The 23,461-nt window shown below is 42.5% G+C and overlaps 1 protein-coding gene across 1 annotated transcript in view; it reads left to right on the forward strand.

Annotated features, from left to right (window-relative positions):
* The window catches only part of ell (elongation factor RNA polymerase II), a 64,205-nt gene that overhangs the window by 7,312 nt on the left and 33,432 nt on the right, over positions 1-23,461 (forward strand). The window contains exon 2 of the mRNA XM_080726443.1: positions 16,328-16,372. Coding sequence (XP_080582569.1) covers positions 16,328-16,372 — 45 coding nt within the window. The remainder of the gene's footprint in view (positions 1-16,327; positions 16,373-23,461) is intronic.

Here is a 23,461-nt window from a genome sequence, read left to right on the forward strand (position 1 = left end):
GGAAAAATCACACCAGTGTGAACTGAGCGGTGGAGGCTGTGTGTGTGTGTGTGTGTGTGTGCGTGTGTGTGCGTGCCTGGCCTGAACAACAGCGCCCCTCCCTTAACGTGTGTGTGTGGTCAGCAGAGGTATTGCAGGCTACATACAGACACGCATACACACACAGCTCCGTATAGGAGTGGTGTGACCACTGCTCAAAAATATGGCTTCCTAAAACTAATTTTAGCTAATTCTTTAATGTGTCATTTCAGTGGCAGAGACACAGGCCAAGCACACTCATCTACCTTGCGCTTCAGCAGTAGACTTTAAGCATTGTGAGAAAGATAACCAACTCTATAAGATGTTGGTGAGTCTCAAAAATCCTGCCCTTAAGCCTACTACAATATCCCCCAGTCCCAGCTCAGGACAAGGGACTGCTTTCTTGCATTGCTCTTCCTGTCCATCTGTCAAAGATGCCAGCCAGGCAGCCACCTTGGGGAAAGTGAATTACTCATCTTCTCAGCATCTGTTCCAGCGTTCTTATGACAATGCAGTCTCATTTACATTGTCTCTGACATGTGCAGATTGTAAATCTTAAAAGTTGGGCCATTGCAATCTGGCAAGTGCTGCTTTGCAAGGTAACTAGAATGGTTGCGGCAACTTTTGATTCATTGCTAAAAGAAAGACCGTCACAGTGCAATTCAGGGGCTTACAACTACAGCTGGTATTATGATTTGAGTTTAAAGTTCTATTATGTAATTTATTTTATTTTGTGAACGAATTGATATTTTGTCCAATCTGTTAAGTAGAGTATGTTAACTCATTTAGTGCCACCCCTTTCACCACTAGAGGGCGCCCAGTGGCCAGAGAAAATCCCATAGAGATATGCTGGTATATGCAGAAGCCCTGCAGCCATGACTTGCCTGAACACTTTCCTTTGTGCATGACTGCATGTACAGGAAGAGGATGAAGTTAGCTTGAAGTTAGCTATTGGCTACCAAGCATTTTAGAAGCCTTATTTTCGTCAACTTAGCCATGATTAAACCTTGCACACCTCATGCATGGGAAAAAAACAGAGAAGAATGAGCTCTGAAAAATCCAATGCAATCCAGAGTGGATTTGTGCAGTTTGTTCACAGCTTTCAAACAAAAAAATCCGATTGGAAATCCGTTCAGGCATTCTTGAGATAATCGCCCTTATGTTTTACATGTAATGTAAACAAAAATGGCTGCCCTGTATGTTAGATGGGGTTGTATGGGGGTGGAACATGCAAAATCGCGATTGAAATCATGTTCACCAGATTTGATGGGGTCCAAAAAAAAAAAAAAAAAATTCAAAAAAATGTTTTTCAAAAAAAAAAAAAAAATTTTTTTTTTTTTTTTTTTTTTTTTTTTTATATCCCGAACTTGTTCGGGATAGGCACCCTGTGATACGATCATATATCCCGAACTAATTCGGGATAGGCACTCAATGAGTTAATAGGCTCTATGCACACATCATAGTAGCCCAGGGGTTGACACGAAGGTCTCGGACGCACTTGCCCGTTGGGCAAGTACTGGTCATGTTCTGCTTGACCAAAGGTCATGCCTGCTTAAAATGATAGGTAACATTTAAATTACTGTTCATTTTACGACTTACGTATTTATACCTATATTGTTATGCCAAATACCTAGCTAGGGTTCACACAATTTTATATTTTTAAGTGTAGCAACAGTGAAAACCGCCCATTATAGGTAAACAGTGCTCTTATTTTACATTCCACAGACCAGAAGACGTTCAGGTGTTTAGACTGATAGACAGGTGTTTAGACTGATATCTTGTGCTGTGTTTATAGACGGTTGCGTCCCCTCTCAAACGAGCCCTTGCCCGGTCAGGCAACCTGAAGGCAAACTCCACCTCCCCAAAAGTTGTATTTACCTGTAGCCATATTGTAAAGAAATTGGGCCCCTTCCTTACTTCCTTCACAGGTGTGTTACCGATGGTAGAGATTCTTGTGCTTGTTGGCTCACTGGAAACGCTCTGCTACACCAGTGGGTCTGTAAAGTGTCATTGAGGGGGTTCCAAATGGCCCCTTAACGGGTCTGTAACTCTGAGTGTAGTCAGTGTACAAATGGAACCAAATCCATTTGGATATTATGATCCTCCTGTGTCTATAGGTTAGACATGACCTTTGATACAACCCTGTTCTTGGTTTAACACAAAATTCAATTTCTCTATTAGCTCTGTGGTAGAAATGTCAGCACTTTCTCAGGAGACCTGGGTTCAAATCCATTCACAGGAAAGTTAACATGGTGCAGCTTTAAGTTGTTAATTTAGCTTTATGACTCTTTATCTCTCCAGGGCTGCTACCAAGGCCCATCACTTTCATATACTCGTGCTGTGGGGCTCTGCAAGTGGACAACAGTGTGCAAATTATACAGCCTTTTATAACATCTTAGTTCTGATTGTAAGTTAGTTACCAATAAGACGCCTAAGGGCGAAAAGCAACCTCGCCCTAAAGGGCGAGGTCGCACCATCTGTCTTGGCCATATATGGATTCTGTTACTGTGGTTCCCACGGCATCATCAGGAAATACCCATATACAGACTTCTATTTAATTGTATCCTTTATAAATATATATCGGACCAGTTACCCATATATGGAGATCCCTGATACCCATACAGTATTATGGAGATCCATGTATATGGAGATATGGGCATATTGGTTAGACTGACGTACTGTACTGATTTATTTTGGCATTCACAGATGTGAGAGTCATCCTGGTGATGTCAGAATGAGTCAGCCATAGCCATACAGTATATGGAGATCCAGGTGATGTAGAGTTAGTGATGTCAGTGTTGGTCAGCTCCATATACTGTATGGAGGTCCATGACATCAGGGATCTCCATATATGGGCAGGATGACATCAGGGATTTCTATATTTGGGCAGGTCAGCCTCCATATATGGGCAGGTCTGCCATAGGCATTGAGGTCAGCTATAGACATTGAGGTGTTATTGAATCGCAGACCTACTGACAGGATGTGCCGGTTTACATAGTTAACTGTGACCTTCAGTCACAAAAATCACTAATAATATCAGCGAAAGAAAGAACTACCGGTGATATAATCTTACCTTCAATAGGTGATAATATGATTAATTCTACAGGGTGTCTCCCCCCCCCCCCCCCCCACACACACACACACATATTTCAAATGCATGAGAAAACAGCATTTCAAGGACTAATATTATTAAATGCAGTAAAAGTTTGTGAAATGTAAAATGGGGTAAACCAAAAAATATCTGCCTTTTAATGAAAAGCATATGTGCAGACAGTGGCATCAGATGTCTTGAATTATGGATATTATAATTGTTGAGAGACAGAGAAAATAAATCTGTCTCTTATCAGCCTATTGGGCTTCGTATTCTCCAAAGTATTGCAATTTATCGTTCTTGCAAAATCTTTATCAGACGCCCTCACTGCTCTCAGCACCTACTTTTTATGTGTCAGATCAGGCTGGTGTAAAACAGATGCACACACACCTGTTATTGCAAATGTCGAAAGAGCACGGCCCCAGTATAAGTTCAGTCCTTGATAGGCCATGATCTGAAATGCTCTCTCCAACCCTGAAATCCTAGACAGGTGGAACACCTCCTCACATGACAGTGATACAACAAAGCACCTGACAATTTCAGTTCTAAGGCCATCGCTATAGGGATTGGGCTCCCCAACTATTCCTGCTTCATCTATTACAAGACGGGGTAATCCTATGAAACTTTTATAGTGGACCCATTGGGGAGGGTGGCACATGCACAGTTAAAGTTTACCTTCACATTTAGGTGAATGCATTGAGCAGCGGGTAGCGCTTTGAATAAATCCCATCAACGAACTCCCAGCATGTAACTAGATTAGCATACTTGTCACTGTTGCAATGTAGCATCATGTCATCTGTGTATGCACGCACATGTTGGCGTCAATGACTTATGTCTCTTAGAGGATTGCAAGAATGCAAGGATTTGCATTGGTGCGGTCTGGCCTTTAGACGCACCAATGGCAATCCTTGCAACTAGTCGAAACTCCTTGCAACAAAACCGTTTAAGGGATAGTTCACCCCAAAAATAACTTTTTTTCCTATCGATTACTCCCAATGGAGACTTGAATTCATGGATATATTGTTTTTGTCGCATTCTTAGCCAATAATCTGGTGACCAGCAGTGGTTCCCTATGGAGACACAAAGAGTCCTCAAATAATTGGCTTAGTAATGCGACAAAACACAAACGATATCCCTGAATTCAAGCCTCCGTGAGGTGAGTAATCGATATGAAAAGTCATTTTTTAGATGAACTATCCTTTTAAGGCCATTTCACACCAGTGCAACTCCTTGCAATAATGGTTGCAAGCAGTTGCATGCAACGGTTTTGTTGCAAGGAGTTGCGACAAGTTGCATTGTTGTGGACTGGCATTTAAGAGGTTAATTGTGTAGAACAGTGGTTCTCGAGCACCCCCAAATCATATTTGAACTGGGTACCACTCCCCAATCTGACAAGCATATGGGATAGGCACTATTATTTAGTTTGACTCTGTTCCACGGATATGCTATTTTCCTCTTTCCTATATTGTTTAACAACTAGAAAGATGCAATTGGAAATTGCAAGTGTGGTTGCCGTGACTGTCACTGTCATCTGGGGACCCCCCCAAAGTCATGTGGGGTCCCCCCCTGGGGTCCAGACCCACAGGTTGAGAACCACTGGGTGGATTTTGCTGACACTCGTTTTATCCCTCATACTCTGAGCTGATGCTTAATAACGTATTTATTAAGTATACTACTAAAGATTTGTTTTTTGGGGGGCTTTTATGCCTTTATTGATAGAACAGTAGACTGACAGGAAATGGGGGGAGAGATGGGGAGTGACATGCGGCAAAGGTCGTCCAGATTGGGAATCGAACCCTCGACGCCGCCATGCATCCATGCCTATGTGGCAATGCCTAAGTGGTACTGTATAGTAGGTCAACAGGCGCCCTACTAAAACAAATTTAAGGAGTGTCATTTTAGCATAGACTATTATACATTTTACAACTATGTTCTCTTACATAGGTTTTGAATTTTTGAAAATGTACTGTACACTATAGGCCCCCCTTGGCACATTGCGTTATGGAGTTTTTGACTCTTTACTTGATTATCTGGCTACTGTTGCACCGTAAGTCTGTGGTCCTGACCCTTGGTAGATCTTTCACACACAGTGCATGTAAACAAGTTGTCATGTCTGCTCTGCTTGTGTAGCAGTTAATTCATATACAGTATATGGAATAATGTAAGTAGGTTATTCTTAAAATTGGGAAATGTTATTATGCAAATGTGCCATTTCAAAACTTCACACGTCCTGCCATTGGAAGACGGTTGATTTTCAGGGGATTTGCAGAAACCGGTGGGGGAAAAAAATGCATTTTCAGGACATTATTTTTCAGGAAAAGAGCAGTAAAAACTGAGAGTTGAAACGGCACATCTGTAGGCCTAAACATTGCTTCTGTAAAGACTGTAATCATCCGTTCGGTTTTACCAACTGGCTGCTTTGTCACATCTCTGCCACGTTCCAGCTGGTGTTGATTTTGACAGGAAATTGGGTTGATTTAGTTTTAGTCATAGTCTTTTGAATAAAATTCCATTTAGTCTTAATCATGTTTTAGTCATCTGAAATGTTTTACTTAGTCTAGTTTTAGTCGACTAAATATCATAAGATGTTAGTCAACTAAATCTACAGTTGATTTAGTGGACTAAAATTAATTTTCGTGGCGCCTTGATGGCGTCATATTGTGATTTCTTTTTTACTTTTGGTTGCGCTCTGAAAATAGCCGATCTACAAGCTCACAGCACATCGCAGCACGATGTGTTGTGAGCTTGTAGATCGACTATTTTCAGAGCGCAACACCCGAGCGCAACCAAGCATAAAATGACAACTAGAAAGAAAAAGTTGAAAGAAAGTTGTCTAGTTTTTTTCGTCCGTGAGAAAAGGTAGTCGACAAACATTTTTTCCGTCATAGTTCATTTTAGAAATAAACAGTGGTTCCAGCTGGTCCCCATTCTGTGGCTGTGTGTGTATGAACGTCCCTGGCCTTGTCACCGAACCATGGTCAGCAGGGGCGTCACACCAAATTCTGGGCCCTGGGTACAAGGATTCACTGCGGGCCCCCCATGAATGTTAACTATTGAAAAATAGCAGATATACAAGCTCACAGCGCGGCACCGAGTGCCGCGCTGCGAGCTTGTAGATCTGCTATTTTTGAAAAATTGTGAAAAAGTGTGCAAGAAACCCATGTTTCCATGTCAGTGATGCTCAAACTTTTTCATGTGAAGGACCCCCAAAATGATATGAATTTGGCCACGGACCCCCATCTCAAAATATTTAGTTCCAGGGACCCCCCCGGAAGCAAAATTTGAGTTACAAATGTCCGCTTAAAAAATACATATTCAAAGATTTGCACACATTTTCACGACTTTTCAAAAATAGCAGATCTACAAGCTCGCAGCGCGGCACTCGGTGTCGCGCTGTGAGCTTGTATACCTGCTATTTTTCAATAGTTGCTAGGGCCCCTCCACCTTGGGCCCTGGTAACTCAGTCCCACTTTCCTACCCCTTGTGACGCCCCTGATGGTCAGGAGCCACCACACTCTGTCCCCTAAGGTTAGCAAGCTCTGTGGAACATTCTGGGCTCAGGTCCCAGAGAATAGTGACATGTCAGCAGCCCATTCAAATGAACAGGCTGAGTGTTGCACTATGTTAGCAGGACCGGGTGGGTGGGGGAGGGCAGAGGAGGGTGGGAGAGCTAAATTGGGTGCTGTGTTTAACATTGCAGCGGTAGACCAGAGAACAGTGCTCCATGAAAGGGCTGGTGTGGCTGGATAGGCTATAGGAGAGAGTTCAGAGTTCATTTCTAAGTAAATCTAGCTGGCCTGACTTTGGTATTGTTTACACCAGGGGTCTTCAACGTTTTCAGGCCAAGGACCCCTTAGTTGAGAGACTGATGAGGCAAGGACCACCACAGCCTTATCATTGATTCCATATAGTTTCATTGTTTGACAGCACCAATCGTCAGTGTATTTTGGATTCATGTCAATTTGTGTTTTCAGATATTTAACCACTTGAGCTGTCATTAATAAACTTGACCGTTTACTCTGTACTTAGTCTACTCTTTTTCCCCTCTACACCAAACCTCTTTGCCGAAAATAGCCGATCTACAAGCTCACAACGCCTTACAGCGTGAGGCGTTGTGAGCTTGTAGATATGCTATTTTTGGCTAAAGTTCTCCGAATATGGATGCTAGGGTTCAAGTTGTTAATATAAAAAAGGAGGAAAAAATCTTCTACCACACAAAGATTTGGAGGACCCCCTGTAGTAACTCTGAGGACCCCCTAGGGCAGGGGTGGGCGACTTTGATGATGGCGAGGGCCACTATATTTCCACCTTGACTCCAGAGGGCCACATTGCATATTGCTTCATCCTACTTTGTCATTCTAGTATCTCATACAAAAGAAGCAAAAATAGCTGATCTACAAGCTATTTTTGCTTCTTTTGAATTGGAATCCTGAATAATTTTTTGTTATTTTTTAATTGGAATCCAGAAATGTAACATTTTGTTTTAATTTCAAACGCATTTAGTTATATACTCATGTTTAACTTTATGAACCTAAATACAAATACATTGGACATAAAAAAATAGTAATAATAATAATACTATACTAGTCATTAAGCTACTAATATAGCCTGACGGAATTAAAGAAAGTCATTTTTGGAATTCTAACAGCTGAAATCAATAATATATCAGTATTCCGGTATTAACCTGCGGGCCGCATGAAGTGAAGGTGGGGGCCGCATGTGGCCCCCGGGCCGCCAGTTGCCCATGTCTGCCCTAGGGGTACCGGACTCCCTGTTGAAGACCCCTGGTTTACACCACTGTTTTCCAAACAGTGGGTCTGGACCCATTTGTGGGACCCATTAGGCATGAAGCGACACACTGTGAACTTGTAGATCTGTTGTTTTCACTAGTTTGGGTCCTGGGCAAATGTGTCATTTCTCTTTTGGGTCATGGGGCTAAAACGTTTGGGAACCACTGGTTTACACAAAGGAAACTATAGTTTGCTGTCTCAACAACGTTTTTGGAAATGGGTTTGATGAGGTGAAGAGTTGTCTAATGAATCCTAAATTGTCTTCGCTTGTCTCCTCTAATTTTGTTTACACCCAACGTCACGTTAAGCTGGGGCAGTGTCTAGATTAGTATCTCATCAAGTCACAAGGAGCAACAAAGTTGGTCTTCAGAGCAAGCTGTAGTGGCTAAAACTGTGCTGTAGTGACTAAAACTGGGATGTCGACCATGTTTCTATGAATGTTGGTTTCCACATTCCTGATCATCTAGTCAGTCAAATGGGAAACTGCCAAGATTAGTCTCATTCATTGAGCTTGTTCTATGTCACTCTTCATTTCCCATTACTGTATTCAACTCTTGTCTGCCAGATGAAAAACGGGCAGAGGTTTGTCTACTTTCTGAATGCAACCCGCCCATCTTAAACCACCCAGCTTCGCACACAGGCAATCTCATACTATACTGTAAATGGGTTTGGTTGAATACATTTGTAATGATTGATTCCCATTGACAGAGTTCCACCAGAAATGCCAAACCATGAATTTGTTTTCTGTAGTCTTGACCACGCACAGAAATCATAGCGGGGCAGTGCAGTGCTCAGCTCGGAGTCAGCTGTAGTGAGTTGAGTCAGGGTGATGACGTCGTAAGGTGGCGACTGTTGTTGTTCTAGTCCACTGATGCACTACAGCTCAGACGCTACAGTATCATGAACTCCCAAGTATGACTTAACAAGTTAATAAAATGTTGAATATAATGAAACTTCAAGGTTGTTCATTTCAGTCTTGTTACGTCTTTGTACTGCCAGGTATTGTTCGGCTTCCTTCAGACATTGCAGCAGTGATAAGTAAATAATGATGACAGCAGCTTGATAAAGCCGCCTGTATCCGAAGGAAAATGGGTGAATTTATTTTAGTGTAGGACATAGTGTGGGGGTTCCCCACAAACTCTATGTCCCCCCCCTAGCGTTTCGCTGGATTTCCGCCGTTTGTCTTGACTAATGACTGGACAGTTTAGAAATACTTGAATGGCCTGGATAAGTTGTCGCACAAATTTGTGTGTTGTGTCAATACTTTTCCAAACTGTGCCTGGGGGGTCCCTGGGGGTCACAAGGAGATCCTGGCAAAATAAGTGAATAGAATAGATAATTGACTGTCTGTCTCTCAAGTGCTAGTCTGTAAAAGAGAACTTTGACTGACTGGGTGTAAGGTAACTCATTCCGTGCTTGTTGTTCAAATGCAACTATTTATTAGGGGTACTGTCTTGGCATGAAATACCCACTCTTCACAATATTGTGTTTTTGCGTGGCTAATGTGTTTTTCAAGCTTACCTAGCTCTGGTCCATAGGGTTTGGAGTTTTCCTTAACGCTATGTCACCGATGATGAGCCCTTGTGCTCACAGCCGCGGCAGCCCAGACTGCTCAGCCTCTCATCTGTAGTAAAAAAACTAAAATACACTTTCGCTTCTCAGCAAAACAAAGATGGCTCTAAGATGTTGAAAGCCTATTTTTCTTACTCCACTACATCCGAGATGTAGTGGAGTAGAAGTAAAAGTATTGGAAATTGGAAATGCTCAAGTAAAGTACAAACATCAAAGAAAATTACTTTTGTACAATATTGAAGTAAATGTACTTAGTTACTTTACACCAGAGGTCTTTAACAGGGGGTCCAGGACCCCTAAGACGTCCTCAGAGTTACTACAGGGGGGCCGCCAAATCTTTGTGTGATAGGATCATGTGTTTTACATAGCATCCCTATTCTTAGTGGAACATTAGCCAAAAAATTGCAGATCTACAAGCTCACAACAGCTCGCAAGGCATTGTGAGCTTGTAGATCGGCTATTTTTGGGCACAGAGGTTTGGTTTAGAGGGAAAAGAAGAGCAGACTAGTATTGACAGTTCAAGTGGTTGAACAATATATGAATCCAACATATGATAGTGCTGTCAAACAAGTTTAAACTGTATAAGAAATCCATGAACATTTTAAATCTGCATTCTGCAACACAATTTCTTACGTTATGTAGTGTGAGTCCCTGCTTCATCTCTCTCTCAGCTAAGGGTTCCTTGACATGAAAACGTTGAAGACTCCTGCTTTACACCATTGATCAGCAGTCCCTGAAAACTGGTTTCAGTGAGTGCAAAGGACTGCTCACGGTCTTGAGCGCTCCGCTCACTGACTGCATTCATTTAGTGCAGTGAGCAGCCTGTGATTGGACAACAGGCCAACGTGGCCGTCCCACATTGGTTCTGTTGTCCAATCGGAGTCTGAGTAAAGACATGCATTTTTTGTGCAAACCAGGTTTTTATGCTCGTCTTTGATGAGGCGTGTGGCACATGGCATCACACCCCATCAGTCTGTGTGCCCTGTGTCAAACCAGTGAGTGGTGATGTGAAAACCACATTTGGGGTTGTAAAAGTCCATATTAGTGCTTTAAAGAAATGCAGAGTGCAAGTAAGAGTGGGTAAGCTTTAACCACACACAAATGTGACCCACCACTTATGATACCATAATGGCTTTTTATTTTATTTATTTATACTATGTCTTTGCTCCTGTCCGTCTGCATATGGTGCTTTAACGGGCCACTTTCGCCTCCAACTCTTGAACCATAGGTCATACAATCAATTCGTTTTTATTCCTTGGATCATGATACAACTCCCCATATAGGCCTCGGACATTTGTGCCACACTTGATTTTAAGCCATTTTGTGTTTTCTTAAAACTCGTTTCTTGCTACTGCTCCTAAAAGGTTTGTCCAAAACTCAACAAAAATAGGTTATTTCTGGAGTCGTGTGAAAACCCTGCTGTACAGTGGTTCAGGGGGTTGAGTGGCTGTCTTGGAATCACAAGGTTCCTGGTTTGAAAACGTGTCCTGTAGCAAGGCACTTAACCCGTAACTGATCCCAATGAGCAGTTTGGTGCCTTGCGTAGTTAACTTGCCACACAGTGAGTAAATGTGTGTCAATGGGTGAATGTGAAATGCTTTGCAGGGCTCCAGCATAACTTTTTTTAGTTGGTTGTGTTTGTTGTGCTTAAAGGTAGGGTAAGTGATTTCATTTACGGTAATTCAAATAATAACAAAAAGTTTCAGTTTTGGTGGAGGAGACAGGTTTTCCTCCAATCAGGATGGAGTGGGGGCGGGCCTTATGTAGGGCTGGGTTCGGTAACCGCCGTACCGCCGTATCGCGGTATACCGCGGCCTACCGCGGTGTCAGGGTCCTTACCGCGGTCAAAAAAGACAAAAAAATAGTCTATTTTTATTGAGAACGAGCGAGTTTTAAAACGGGGGAGAAGCGAGGACCGCATGCGCTCCATGCCGCTCTGCTCTGGGCCGTGTACCACACGTTGGAAGCCGCCCACATACGTCACTCACACACACACAGTGCACGCAGGGCAGTAGAGTACGGAGCACAACTCTATGACGGAGCAGCAATGCAGCATATACTTTCTCTGTAATCCACTCGACACAAGGATGTTAATACATACCTTGTGTTGTGGCATATCTTTTTTTATTCATACGGATTACTGGCGGAGCGCGGGCCGCGTGGACAAAACCGAAAATGAAACTATTTTACTTTCTCCAGCTCCACCGCGTCGCACGTTGTGCTCCGTCCAGCGGCGCGTCGGCGATTTTATAACCTTTTCTGTCAAGTCTTGTAACTAAAACCTGTATATAGCAGCACTCAATCACTGTGATTTGAGAGTTGAGACGTGACTTGAGTTTACAGAATCACTGTACACGATCTGACTACCCTTCCTCTTCTGGTTTGTTCACATAGCTGTTTGTGTCTGAAAAGCCCAAGTAGCTAGCCTACGTTACTATGGTAACCCGACAGTGCAGATCTAAAAGCTCAGAACGCATCGCGGATGCGATGTGGTGTGAGCTTGTAGATCTGCTCCTTTGAAAGCCAGACCCGCTGTGCTGTACGGAGAAGTATATCTCGGGCAGTCAGGCTGTGTCGCCTCTCCACTGTGGAGAGGCGACTTTTGGGAAGATGATTGCAATATTTTGGCTTATCGCCGAACCTTAATTAATAGATACGGGGGTGCGGTAATTACCGCAGTACCGGCGGTAAATGGGAAGACGGTAATCGCGGTAACAAAATGTCCATACCGCCCCAGGCCTAGCCTTATGCGCACCAAGACCCGCCCCCACTTGATGATGATTGGAGGAAACTTAAAATGAAATCTCTTACCCTACCTTTAAAGCTGCACTAACATTCCTGGTCTACCCCGGATTTGAACCCTGTGCAAGTGACCCGAGTGTTAAATCAGAAACGGGATCGTGTCAAAGGTTCTAAATGTCTCAAGAGCAGGGAGATGAAATCCAACCACCCCAATTGTTATATTGTTATATTGATTGTATCAACATACCCTACCAAACAGATTGGACGAAATGATTGTATTCACACACACACACAAAATATATTACAGAGCTTTAACGGTTTCATATCGGTGCACCAGCATAATTTACTTGCCCCCACATACCGTACACACGGATTACAGTACACATACAGACAGACCTGCTAAATGTGAGGTGCACGAGTGCGACTGATGAATACAATACTGCTATATAGATGAATACAATACTGCTATATAAATGCAGTCCATTTGCCATTTACTGTACCTTGTGTTTTATTTATGCTTGATCTACCCTGACCTTTATCATCATTTTCTTGTTCACGCCTGACTTCCTGGCGCATCAACGAGGAAGAAAAGCTAACGCGACTTCCTCTTTTGCCTTTCACTGTAGTCTAGTATGATCTTCCCAGCTATAGTGCCTAATAAAGCTGCTGCCTCACTGTTAAGTCACTCGGTGAAATATCATCAAAACCATAGACTTTTTTAGACACCACATAGCTTTGTTTTGACTTGACTTGTGGTGCTTTTTTGTGAAAGGCCACAGCCACACAGGCTTTTGCAATCACATTGCTTTATAGCAGCTGCTTAATTTGTCAGATTGTGCTGGGAAAATACTGCAGATACATAAACTATTACTAATGCTAGTTCATGTTCAAAATTAATGTACAGTATAATCTCTCACACACACGCACGCACGCACGCACGCACAGACACACACACACGAAACATTAACAATGGCTGAAAAGGACAAACGTCTATGGAGTCGGGTTGGGGACTGCCCCATGGTTCGAACTCCCGTTGGTCCGAACACCGTTGGCAGGTTAGCGACTCACCAGCGTCGGCAGGTTAGCTACTCACCAGCGTCGGCAGGTTAGGTACTCACCAGCGCAAGTTTTACTGAGGTTAGGGTTAAGGTTAGGTTTAGACATAGTTTTACTGAGGTTAGGGTTAAGGTTAGGTTTAGGCATAGTTTTACTGAGGTTAGGGTTAAGGTTAGGTTTAGGCATAGTTTTACTGAGGTTAGGGTTAAGGTTAGGTTTAGGTGGTCGGACCAAAGGGAGTTCGAACCAAGGACATGGTACCGTAGGGTTAGCTAGATACAGTGCATGTGCAGAATTGCGTCCCAATATGACTTACAGTATGCAAGATATCACCTTATATTTTAAACTTTAACCTTCTACAATAGATATAGTACCCTCATGCCATTGGGTTCATATTGCACAGACAACTGGGGCTATCCCCTGTCATTGTGTGGCATCACTAGCATGGTCAAGTCAAGCAAGCAGTCAAGCATTATATTGAATGATATGGTTAGGTTGTCATGACTCAACATACTGCTCAGTATTATGGTTGGACAGTGTGCATGTAGCTGGGTCATTTGTGGCACTTCCGTGACCACGAGAGCGAAGGTCCGTTTCTCAATGGATTTGTCATCTAGGAGGGTTATTACATTTTTTTTGTCCGGGGTGTATTTTTCAAAATGATGGGGAAAATGTTTGACAGCTAGGGTAATTTTCAGTCTCATTCACTTACTATACATTACACTATAAAGGAAAAAAAATACTCCCAAAAAATCTGCTTTAAGTGGGATGTGAGGGGTCAAACTAGGGGTTTTTAATTATTCTGAATCCATTGCAAGCATTTGTTTTGCACGAAAAACATTCCTTGGGCAAGAAATGGCCCCACAAAACGATGGTTTAGTGATGAGTCATCAATTTTCACAGTCTTTTGGGGTCCGTTTTTAGCCCAAGGAATGTTTTTCATGCAAAACAAATGCTTGCAATGGATTCAGAATAATTAAAAACCCCTAGTTTGAATTTTTGGGAGTAATTTTTTCCTTGATAGTGTAGTGTATAGTAGGCTAAGTGAATGAGACTGAAAATTACCCTAGCTGTCAAACATTTTCCCAGCAATTTAAAAAAATACACCCCGGACAGATTTGTTTAATAACCCTCCTAGATGACAAATCCATTGAGAAACGGACCTTCGCTCTCGTGGTCACTGAAGTATCGGATTTGCTCCAACTAATGTATGAAGTGACATTGCTTTAGCAATTATTTTGTCGTGCCATTATAGGCAAAGGTGTGAGCTTCTAGGATATTTTCACTATTTTTGCATGACACTGTATTATAATAGGGCTTAAGCAGACTGATCAATTTAGTTGATTATGAAAAATCTATTGTAATGTTTTTGCAAATGAGAAGCACAGTGTTATGTCGACTGGATGCATATGGTGATGAGGATGATGTGAATAATATTTATCATTTACTTGGATCATATCTTGTCATATCGGTGCCATTCGGTGGATATTGACCTATTTATCTGTTTACCACCTGCAAACAGTATGCAATATGTCAGTGCTGTAGCATCTGTTTTGTGTCAGAAAATGGAATTCCTGGTCAAAAATAGAAAGATCCATGCTTTGAGGCCTTTGCTATTCCATTAGCGTGCAGAGACCACAGAAAGTTGGACATATTACAATTGACCGTATTGGTCTGTGTGGTCCCTCACAAGTTGACCAGACTTGCCGTGCGTGTGAGCCTCATCTGGGGGCTACTAACAGCTAAAAATATTTGAAAAATGTCAGCACTGCGAGTGCCACGTTTTGGGCTGGATGGCTGTGCACCAACACACACATTTACTGCCCAGTAACTGGCATGCTACTGTGTTTTTCTACAGATTTAGACAGAGTCTGTGTTCTGTCTTGCTCTGTCTGTGTTGGCAAATATACAGTAACGGGTAAACGTGATAATAACTGGCCTATGCTGGGGAGACAACTTATTGGTTTTTCTTTGAATTTCTGTCTCATGGCACTGTAGGGATGATTTTAATGGGGTAAAAGGAAGGCAAGGGTCAGGGATGTGAAAGGGAGACTCAACCCATCTCGGTGGAGCGATGGAGCTTGGCAGTGGTCTTGGCTTCTACAACCTTCAGGAAGAGAAGCCGCTCCAAGGGTATCATGGGAGCTCTGAAATAAGGGAATCGATCGATCTCTGCAGACCTTGAGTTACTTACGCTAATGCGAATTTCAGATATTCCTTGCTAAGAGGAGGTACATTGTAAATTCATCTTGGAGAGTGTAAAGGTCCCGTGTTCATATTGTGCAGTAGTTGGTATGTGAGCGAATGTGATATGAGTTAAGCCCTTTGCACACAGGCGCGTTTATCCGTGCGGATAAAACGGACAATTTCACTTTTTAAAAAGAAAACAATGATTCTCTACGACCTCATGCACACCGGATCCGAATTGGCCGTGCGACGAGTGGCTGCGGCCGTGCGTTTTTTTTCTCGACCGAACTCAGTTCGATTCGTGCGTCTTGTCGCATGCGGTAAAAAACTCATCACTCCTTTTATGACTCCTTTTGGGATCCGCAGCGCCGATTCCGCACAGCATTGCACACCAAATCCAATGCGTTTTATTCATGCAGCGAACGAAAAAAAACGCAACTGTCCTGTGTGCAAAGGGCTTTACCCTGTGATTTTCCTTCACAGGGGGCCTGCCTCTTGTCTGACTGTTCTTATTTTAACAATATTAAGTGCAGTAAAAGGAGCGTCTGCTTTCCCATGAGAAAGAGATGCTGGGTGGATTGATTTACCCGATTGTATAAAGTCATAAAGTACAGTAATGCACACATAAGCTAAGATGTAAACCTAAAGTAATAATATGCTGTGGTTTTGGTCTCTGACTCCCTGCACATATCATAACTGATGCTTGAGCAGGTAAAGTTCTGCTTTTATGCCTATCTGTTGTTGTTGTTTTTAAATGAGTTCAGATTAGGGCTAGCCAAGGATCTATTCCATGACATTTATTCAATCCCTTCAAAGTGTTTAACATTTTTTGTGTAAATAAAATCATAATGGTCTTCTTCTTTTCTTTCAGGGCCTGTCGTCACAGCCGTTGATTCGATTTACTGGAAACCAAGGGGTAAGGTCACCGTTTTCTGTCTGTCGCCTTCTCTTTGTCACCATAGTGTCATTGATGCAACGTAGATTAGAACTCATGAGAAATGGTGAGTGAGAAGAAATGCTTTCCATTTAAAAATGTTGTTTTGTAGAGCTATTTCAGTTTGCAGGTGTACTCGTAGGGAATCAAAGATTATGGAGTGGGATCTAAAATCATCCCAATTATCCTGTAGTGTCAGTCCATCTTTACCCTCACCCTCCCCATTACTCATGAGTTAATAACAAGAACATTGTACTCCACAAACGTTAGGCTCACAGACGCACAACATAATCGCAGAGGACACTACATACTGTACCATTTGGACAAAGATATAGCACGATAAGCCCAGTGAGCAAATTGATAAACGTCTTTTTCCATCAAAAACCATCGTAATTAAATTTGACGTAAAATAATGTCGTTTGGGTATCAGTGGCCACTTTGGACACAAATGACATGGCAGCCAACGTCTTTGCCTTCATTACCCAAGATTCTCAGCACCCCTGCTCAGTCTTGACTTGACACTCCATGCCCTTGCCTGTCTGCTTTTGCAGTGCGTGGTCATGAGTTTTAAACAGACATACGTGGGCTGAGGTGGAATTTCTGTGGCGGGGGAACAGACTCTCGACAAAAAACATCACTTGTTTCACCCCCTTTAATTGAACTCTGAGAGAGTACAAATGTAACCAAATGGACCCGACGCAAGACAATTGTTACACACTACAAATGTCTTACAATGTTTCAACATAGCTATTGAACTCTGAGAGAGTACAAATGTAACCAAATGGACCCGACGCAAGACAGACAATTGTTACACACTACAAATGTCTTACAATGTTTCAACATAGCTCTTAGTGCTTACCCTCCCTGATTATACTTGTGTGGGCTTGAAATTGACCATGAAAGGCATCTTTTTATATCTTTTTAAGATAAAGTGTATATTTATACAGGTAACGCCGTAAGGGCGATATCGTATATCGCCCTATATCGTGTGGCGCGTCGCTGATTGCCCACAGCTGGGGCGCTACTAGTGTGACACTCACTCACTGACGGACATGAGCTGCAGGTTTTCATAGTAAATGCGACCTGACAGTCGCAATTACACACACATGCACACACACACACACACACATGCGTAAGCACAAACGCATGTATAGTGCCACCTGCCTTAGGCCTGGCAGACCAAGGCTGCAGCAGCCTTAGAAGCACTGACTCACTGCTAGTGAGTCCCACAAGTTTTTATCTGCTGCAGCGACCACTGACCGGATTAGATTTCCTCTCGTTCTGGCAGCCGTGACTGCAATTACATCTGCACAGATCGGGAAGAGGACACACAGCTCTACTGGCCTGGAGTTATCCCACCAGGCCAGACAGAGTGGAGTGCTCACACACACACAGTAGAGATTCCCTGCTTCTCATGTCCGCCCCCACCCAAACTGCTTGTACACTTCTGTAAGGAGCACACGTCTAAACAATTTCTATTGATTGATGGGTGACATACACTCTGTGCTGTACACTCAGGTGACTACGCACTCCCGGACACTTATAGGCAGTAGGTTGTCAGCCAGCTGGAAAAAAAGGAGACTGGGGTTATCTCTGCTTGCTGTATATTTAAGTGTGACCATTGTTTGCATCAGACAGTGAGTGGACAAGAAGAATTGTCCATTTAAACTGCCAACCTAGTTATAGGCTTGATCTAAATATTTGATGGGGGACATTTATTTTTATTTTCATGAATAATGTACAGCATCTAAGATTTATCAAATAAAAAAAGGCTCAGAATTAGATATTTTGTTTGTTGTGGTGTGGATATGGGCCTACTTGTATGAAGACAACAAACCTGGTTGTGGTTCTTTCAAATGGACTCAACACTAATTTCATACTTATGTCAACATGGAAACACAGTATTCAAATGGACACCTATGCAAAAGAGTCCAAATATGAACATTGGGAGTTCCTCTTCTGGCACAACACGTTTAACAGAGGACTGTTAGGTTGCATCCTAACCCTAATCCATAATTGCTTTACATTCTAACTCCGGGGTGTCAAACTATAAACTGTAGCCAGTGGGACCATTGGCTGTGTGAAAGAGACGGATGTAGTGATATTTATAAACTTCACCAATGTGACTTAACACATATGGTGCCAACCCCGAGTTTCCCGAGTTTGTATTGGTACTAGTGCTGTGCCAACCCCGAGTTTCCCGAGTTTGGGCCGTTTTTGAAAAAAAAAAAAAATTCAAAAAAAATTTTTTTTTAAATTTTTTTTGGACCTCCAGAAATGTATTAGGCATGATCGCGATCGCGAAATTGCATGTTTAACCCCCATACCAACCCATTCTTTCAAACATGGCAGCCATGTTTGTTTACATCTGAAGAAAACATAATGGCTGATAAATCATGAATGCCTGAACGGATTTCCAAGCGGATTTTTTTGTTTGAAAGCTGTGAACAGCATCTACACACGTGGTGCATCATCTAGGCATGGGCGTGCACTTTTTACACACTTGCACAATTACATGGAAGTCTATGGTAACCATGGCAACGCGAGACATTGAAGAGAAAAAATCATAGCAACATAAGTGTTAACATTACTCCCCCACATGTGTAAACGTGCTGGAAATATATATTTTTACATGCACAGACGCAGGGGTGGAGCTAGGTCTTGACTAGATCAGGGGGAAGTTTATTTTTTATTTTTTGGGGGGGGGGGGGTGTTCCCTGCATGCTGCAAATCTGCTGTTATGCCTCAGCCTATGTACATGTATAACGCTACATAAATACTGTATATCTGAGGTGCCTACTAGTGGCTTAGTCCTCTATAGTGCACAAAACATTTGTGATTCAACAGAGATTCACTCTATTACACTTTCCAGCCACGTTGCTCCACCCCCAAATATATTTAAATATATTTAATTATTTTGCCTGCTTACAGCATGCACAGGAAATATGAAGCTGGTTGGTATATTTGTAAATGTTAGCGATAATGGCTGCAGAGCCTGCAGACGGACACATACAGTACACATGGGTGAAAACTATCTCTGCCCTAGGCCTCGCAAAGATTTTCTTTCCAGTTATGTGTGTGTCAGCTGCTTTCTCTCCCCTTAATGCTCCTGCCCCACTGGCAAAGCCGCCATTGTGTTTTTCGAAAACAATAGAGGCAGCAGGTAACTACCCACTGTGTGTAAACACCTACAGTACCACGAGGGCCACACTTATGTCGTCTCACCCCTGCTTGCCAGTGTCTGTAGTGAAGGCAGCAAGGGAGAGAAAATCAAAGACCTTGCAGGAGACTAAAAGACAAACTTATACATAACTCATGAAGTTATGTTAGAAATAGAATACTAGTCCGTTGCCCGTTGGGTACTGGCCTAATTGGGAACGATGCAAATTGGGAATACATGCCCCACCACCGGTTTACCCGTTGTTCTTAATTAGAACATTTCCATGAATAAAGTGTTATTAATCATTTATTTTATCATCTGAAATTATTCTTTGGTACGATTTAAAAACCTGGGACGGTATTATGCTGTTATTTGCTATTATCCTATTCTTTATGCAAAATCAATTGTGTGCTGTGTGCCAAACCTCAAATGAATACATTGTTTCAGTACATTTGTAGACCATTAGGCTTCTGATTATAATAAGGCTGGGCGATATTAGGAAACCTGTGATATTCAATAACGTTGTTTAATACCTTGTTATCGATATTACTCACGATACAAGTAAAAACAATTGCATTATATCGTTTTTAACGTTTGTTCAGCTTTAGGTCCACTGCCTGCCTAACCCAAATAATGAATAGCATATCCATGCATACACACTGCACAGTGCACAGTACACACAGAGTAAAGAAATTAAATGCCTTATTTCCATTTTCCAACAATGGTTTTATTGAAATAACCACACCGGGTTATGCTTTTTTTGCATGTGCTACGTGCATGCATAGTGTGTCTGTTAATTAATTTGATACATACACCAATACCTCATTTCAAGCCGTCTCCGTCAATATGTATATCTCGCATGTTGATACCTCGATATCGATACTTTTTTGATATATTGCCCAGCCTTAGATTATAACAATATTAAAAGCATCAAACCCTGGTGCATGTCGAAGTGTACTTGACCGAACCCTTAAACTGCTCCCGTTTGTGCCTTGCATGGTTGCCTCTGCTGTCGATCTATGTGAACGTAATGCACATTGTAAAGCATATCGGATAAAAGGCGCTAGTGAATCAGCATCTCTGAATGTTGGCAGACATTGTCCTGTCTAAGAAACACAGACATGGCAAGCTCTAAAATTCGTCATTAACTTTTTCTGCAGTACCAGCCTGTACAAGTCACTGACTCATAGTACACACACGTTAGGCTTGACATTCAAAGGACATTTCTTGTAAGGTTCACATTTTTATGCAGGTGAACAACATTGTGTGCGTTCCAGGCTTTGTTGCACGCTTGCTTATCCAGACACACACACAAATGCCCTCTTGGCAGCAGCTTGCTAAAGTACTGGCAGAGCCAGGACTACGCCTGTTTACTACTGTATGTTTACATGTTGTCTGGAGGCATTACTTTCAAACCAGATGGGAATTATCACATGCAATGAGGGACAGCTTGTTTCACAGGTTTGACTGACTGTCTTAATAAAGTCTGAATATGTTTTGAAAGCTAGGCATACTGCTTTTTTAGGGTCTTTTTAGACTTTAGAGAGTATAATCTTTGGTGTGTGAGACAAGATTAAGGAGGCAAAGGTTCTACTATATTAATTTTAACATCTGCAGCATGGCCATATACAATATGTCCAATCCAAAATCTCTCATTTTAGATGGAGCGTCGCTGTCCCCCAGTTGGACTTGTTGGGAGATAGCGTAGTACCATGGAGGGTGTGTCCCGTGCGCCGTGTCCTCCAGGCACACTGGATGCATTTTCTATTGCCATCCCTGTGTCTGATAATTTATTTTTGGATAATATCAAGAAAGGTGCAGTGCAGTACACTGCAGTCTTGTTGCTTCTGCATAGGAGCGGACTCCACCCATTATGCTTTTCTTTTTGCACTTTATGTAGACTATTACTACTTAGTACTTACCTTACGTACTAATCCTTTTCCTGAAGGGCTCAGATATGACCTTGAGTGATCTGAGAACCGCTCTCCCGTTTAAAAACCTTACGCGTGATTGGCTTAGTCCAGAGGTATGCAACCTTTATTATCAAAAGAGCCATTTTTGGCCCAAAAATGTATTAAAAATCTCTGGAACCGCAAATAAGATGCTTGCTTTATTTATTCATTTGTGCTTTTTTTTCTCTGGTCTTTCAATATTACTTTTATTTTATTTTTATTTCATTTTATTTTTTATTGTTTGCTAATTTCTCAAAGCAGATCAATTACACCAGTAAGCTAGCATGCGTTGGTGGTGAAAGCAAACAACATATCCAAGCATTAATACGTTATTTATTTTCCTTCAATAATTAGTTTCTTATTTCTATCTGGTTGTAGGCAACAGGAGAATGTAAGAATAACGTAATGACTTCTACAATAATAAAGTATTATTATTATGAATTATCTTTTGCATACTACTTTGCCCTAGCCTCGTAAACCGCCCACTTCCGGAAAACATTCTGGATTACGAAATGTAGTTGTTTACTAGGCTAACTTTGCCCAAGCAACTTGGAGCCAAGAGGGAGCGACCTAAGAGCCACATGCGGCTCTAGAGCAGCAGGTTGCCTACTCCTGGCTTAGGTCTGTAAGTCATAAGTTAAGGGATGATTGTTAAAGAAAATTCATGCATTGTAATTTAAGAAGTTGTTTTGGCATTTACTGACTAATGTTTTTATTTGATGTGCATCATAGTGGGAATACACACACACACACACACACACACACACACACACACACACACACACACACACACACACACACACACACACACAGTCCCATATAAAGCTGTAGGGATAAGATGGTGGAAAAGCTGGTATTCTTACAGGCCATTTGAAGCGTTGAATACTGCATTACTTTTTACTGACTGAAGCAAGCTGACAGTGGAGGCAGACCTGTTGCTTTTCAGTTCAGTGGCATGCTAAGGAGGGCTGAGGAAGCTTCTAAATTACAGAGCTGGATAGCCTAGTGTCACTCTCCAACCTCACATGTTTTTGTCATTCATATTGAATTGTACTAACTGGACAGCTTTCACCTTGCACCTGAAGAGCGCACCGTGAAGTGATAGCGTGGCCATTATAAACCGCTGAGACGCAATTCTATCGCCAGGGGGTGACAGGAGTAAGAGGGGTATATGTCATATAGTAAAGATATACCATGCACAAGTGTTGGCAAAATTATGGTTGCGACCGTAGGTCGCATTTACTATCAAACCCTGCACAAAGTGTAAGTCCGTCAGTCTGTCTGTCACACCTCACACGTAAGTCCGTCAGTCTGTCTGTCACACCTCACACGTCACACTCTTGCCCTGCTCATATCTCCGCAACCGTTGCCCCGATCCATGCCAAATTTTGCACACACGTTCCTTACCTGCCAAACTACAACCTCCAAGGACCCCCGGAGCTCCAGGGACCCCCAGGTCCCTGGGGGACCCCCAGATGTAAAAAATGACCAAATGTGCTAAACTGACCAAATGACCACCCCAACGGGGCTGCTCACGGGGAATTCCCGGGGACCACCCACTCCTGGTGCTCCAGAACGGATGCAAAAGTGGTGGCGCCCCCAGTGGAGGACCCCCTACACTGCAGCTCACATAAAATGCCGTAACTCCGGCTAGGAGCGACCGGGACAGCCGGGGCCGGTACCTATTCGTCCGCCTTGCCGGCGCGGAGACCCCACCCCTCATTTCTCACATGGCCCTCTTCTAGCGCCACCATGAGGCCGATTCTTGCAAAACACATTTTTGGACACTGCTCCTACAATTTTTGCCCTAAAATCACGCAAATCGGTACACAGTATGTCTACACTCATCCCATCAACATGAATCTCTCCCATATAGCGCCACCTCCAGGCCGATTTTTAAAAACACATTTTTGGACACTGCTCCTACAGATTTTGGCCTAAAATCACGAAAATCACTAC

The sequence above is a fragment of the Nannobrachium achirus genome (genome assembly GCF_963921795.1).
Source record: "Nannobrachium achirus genome assembly, chromosome: 1".
Lineage (NCBI taxonomy): Eukaryota > Metazoa > Chordata > Actinopteri > Myctophiformes > Myctophidae > Nannobrachium > Nannobrachium achirus.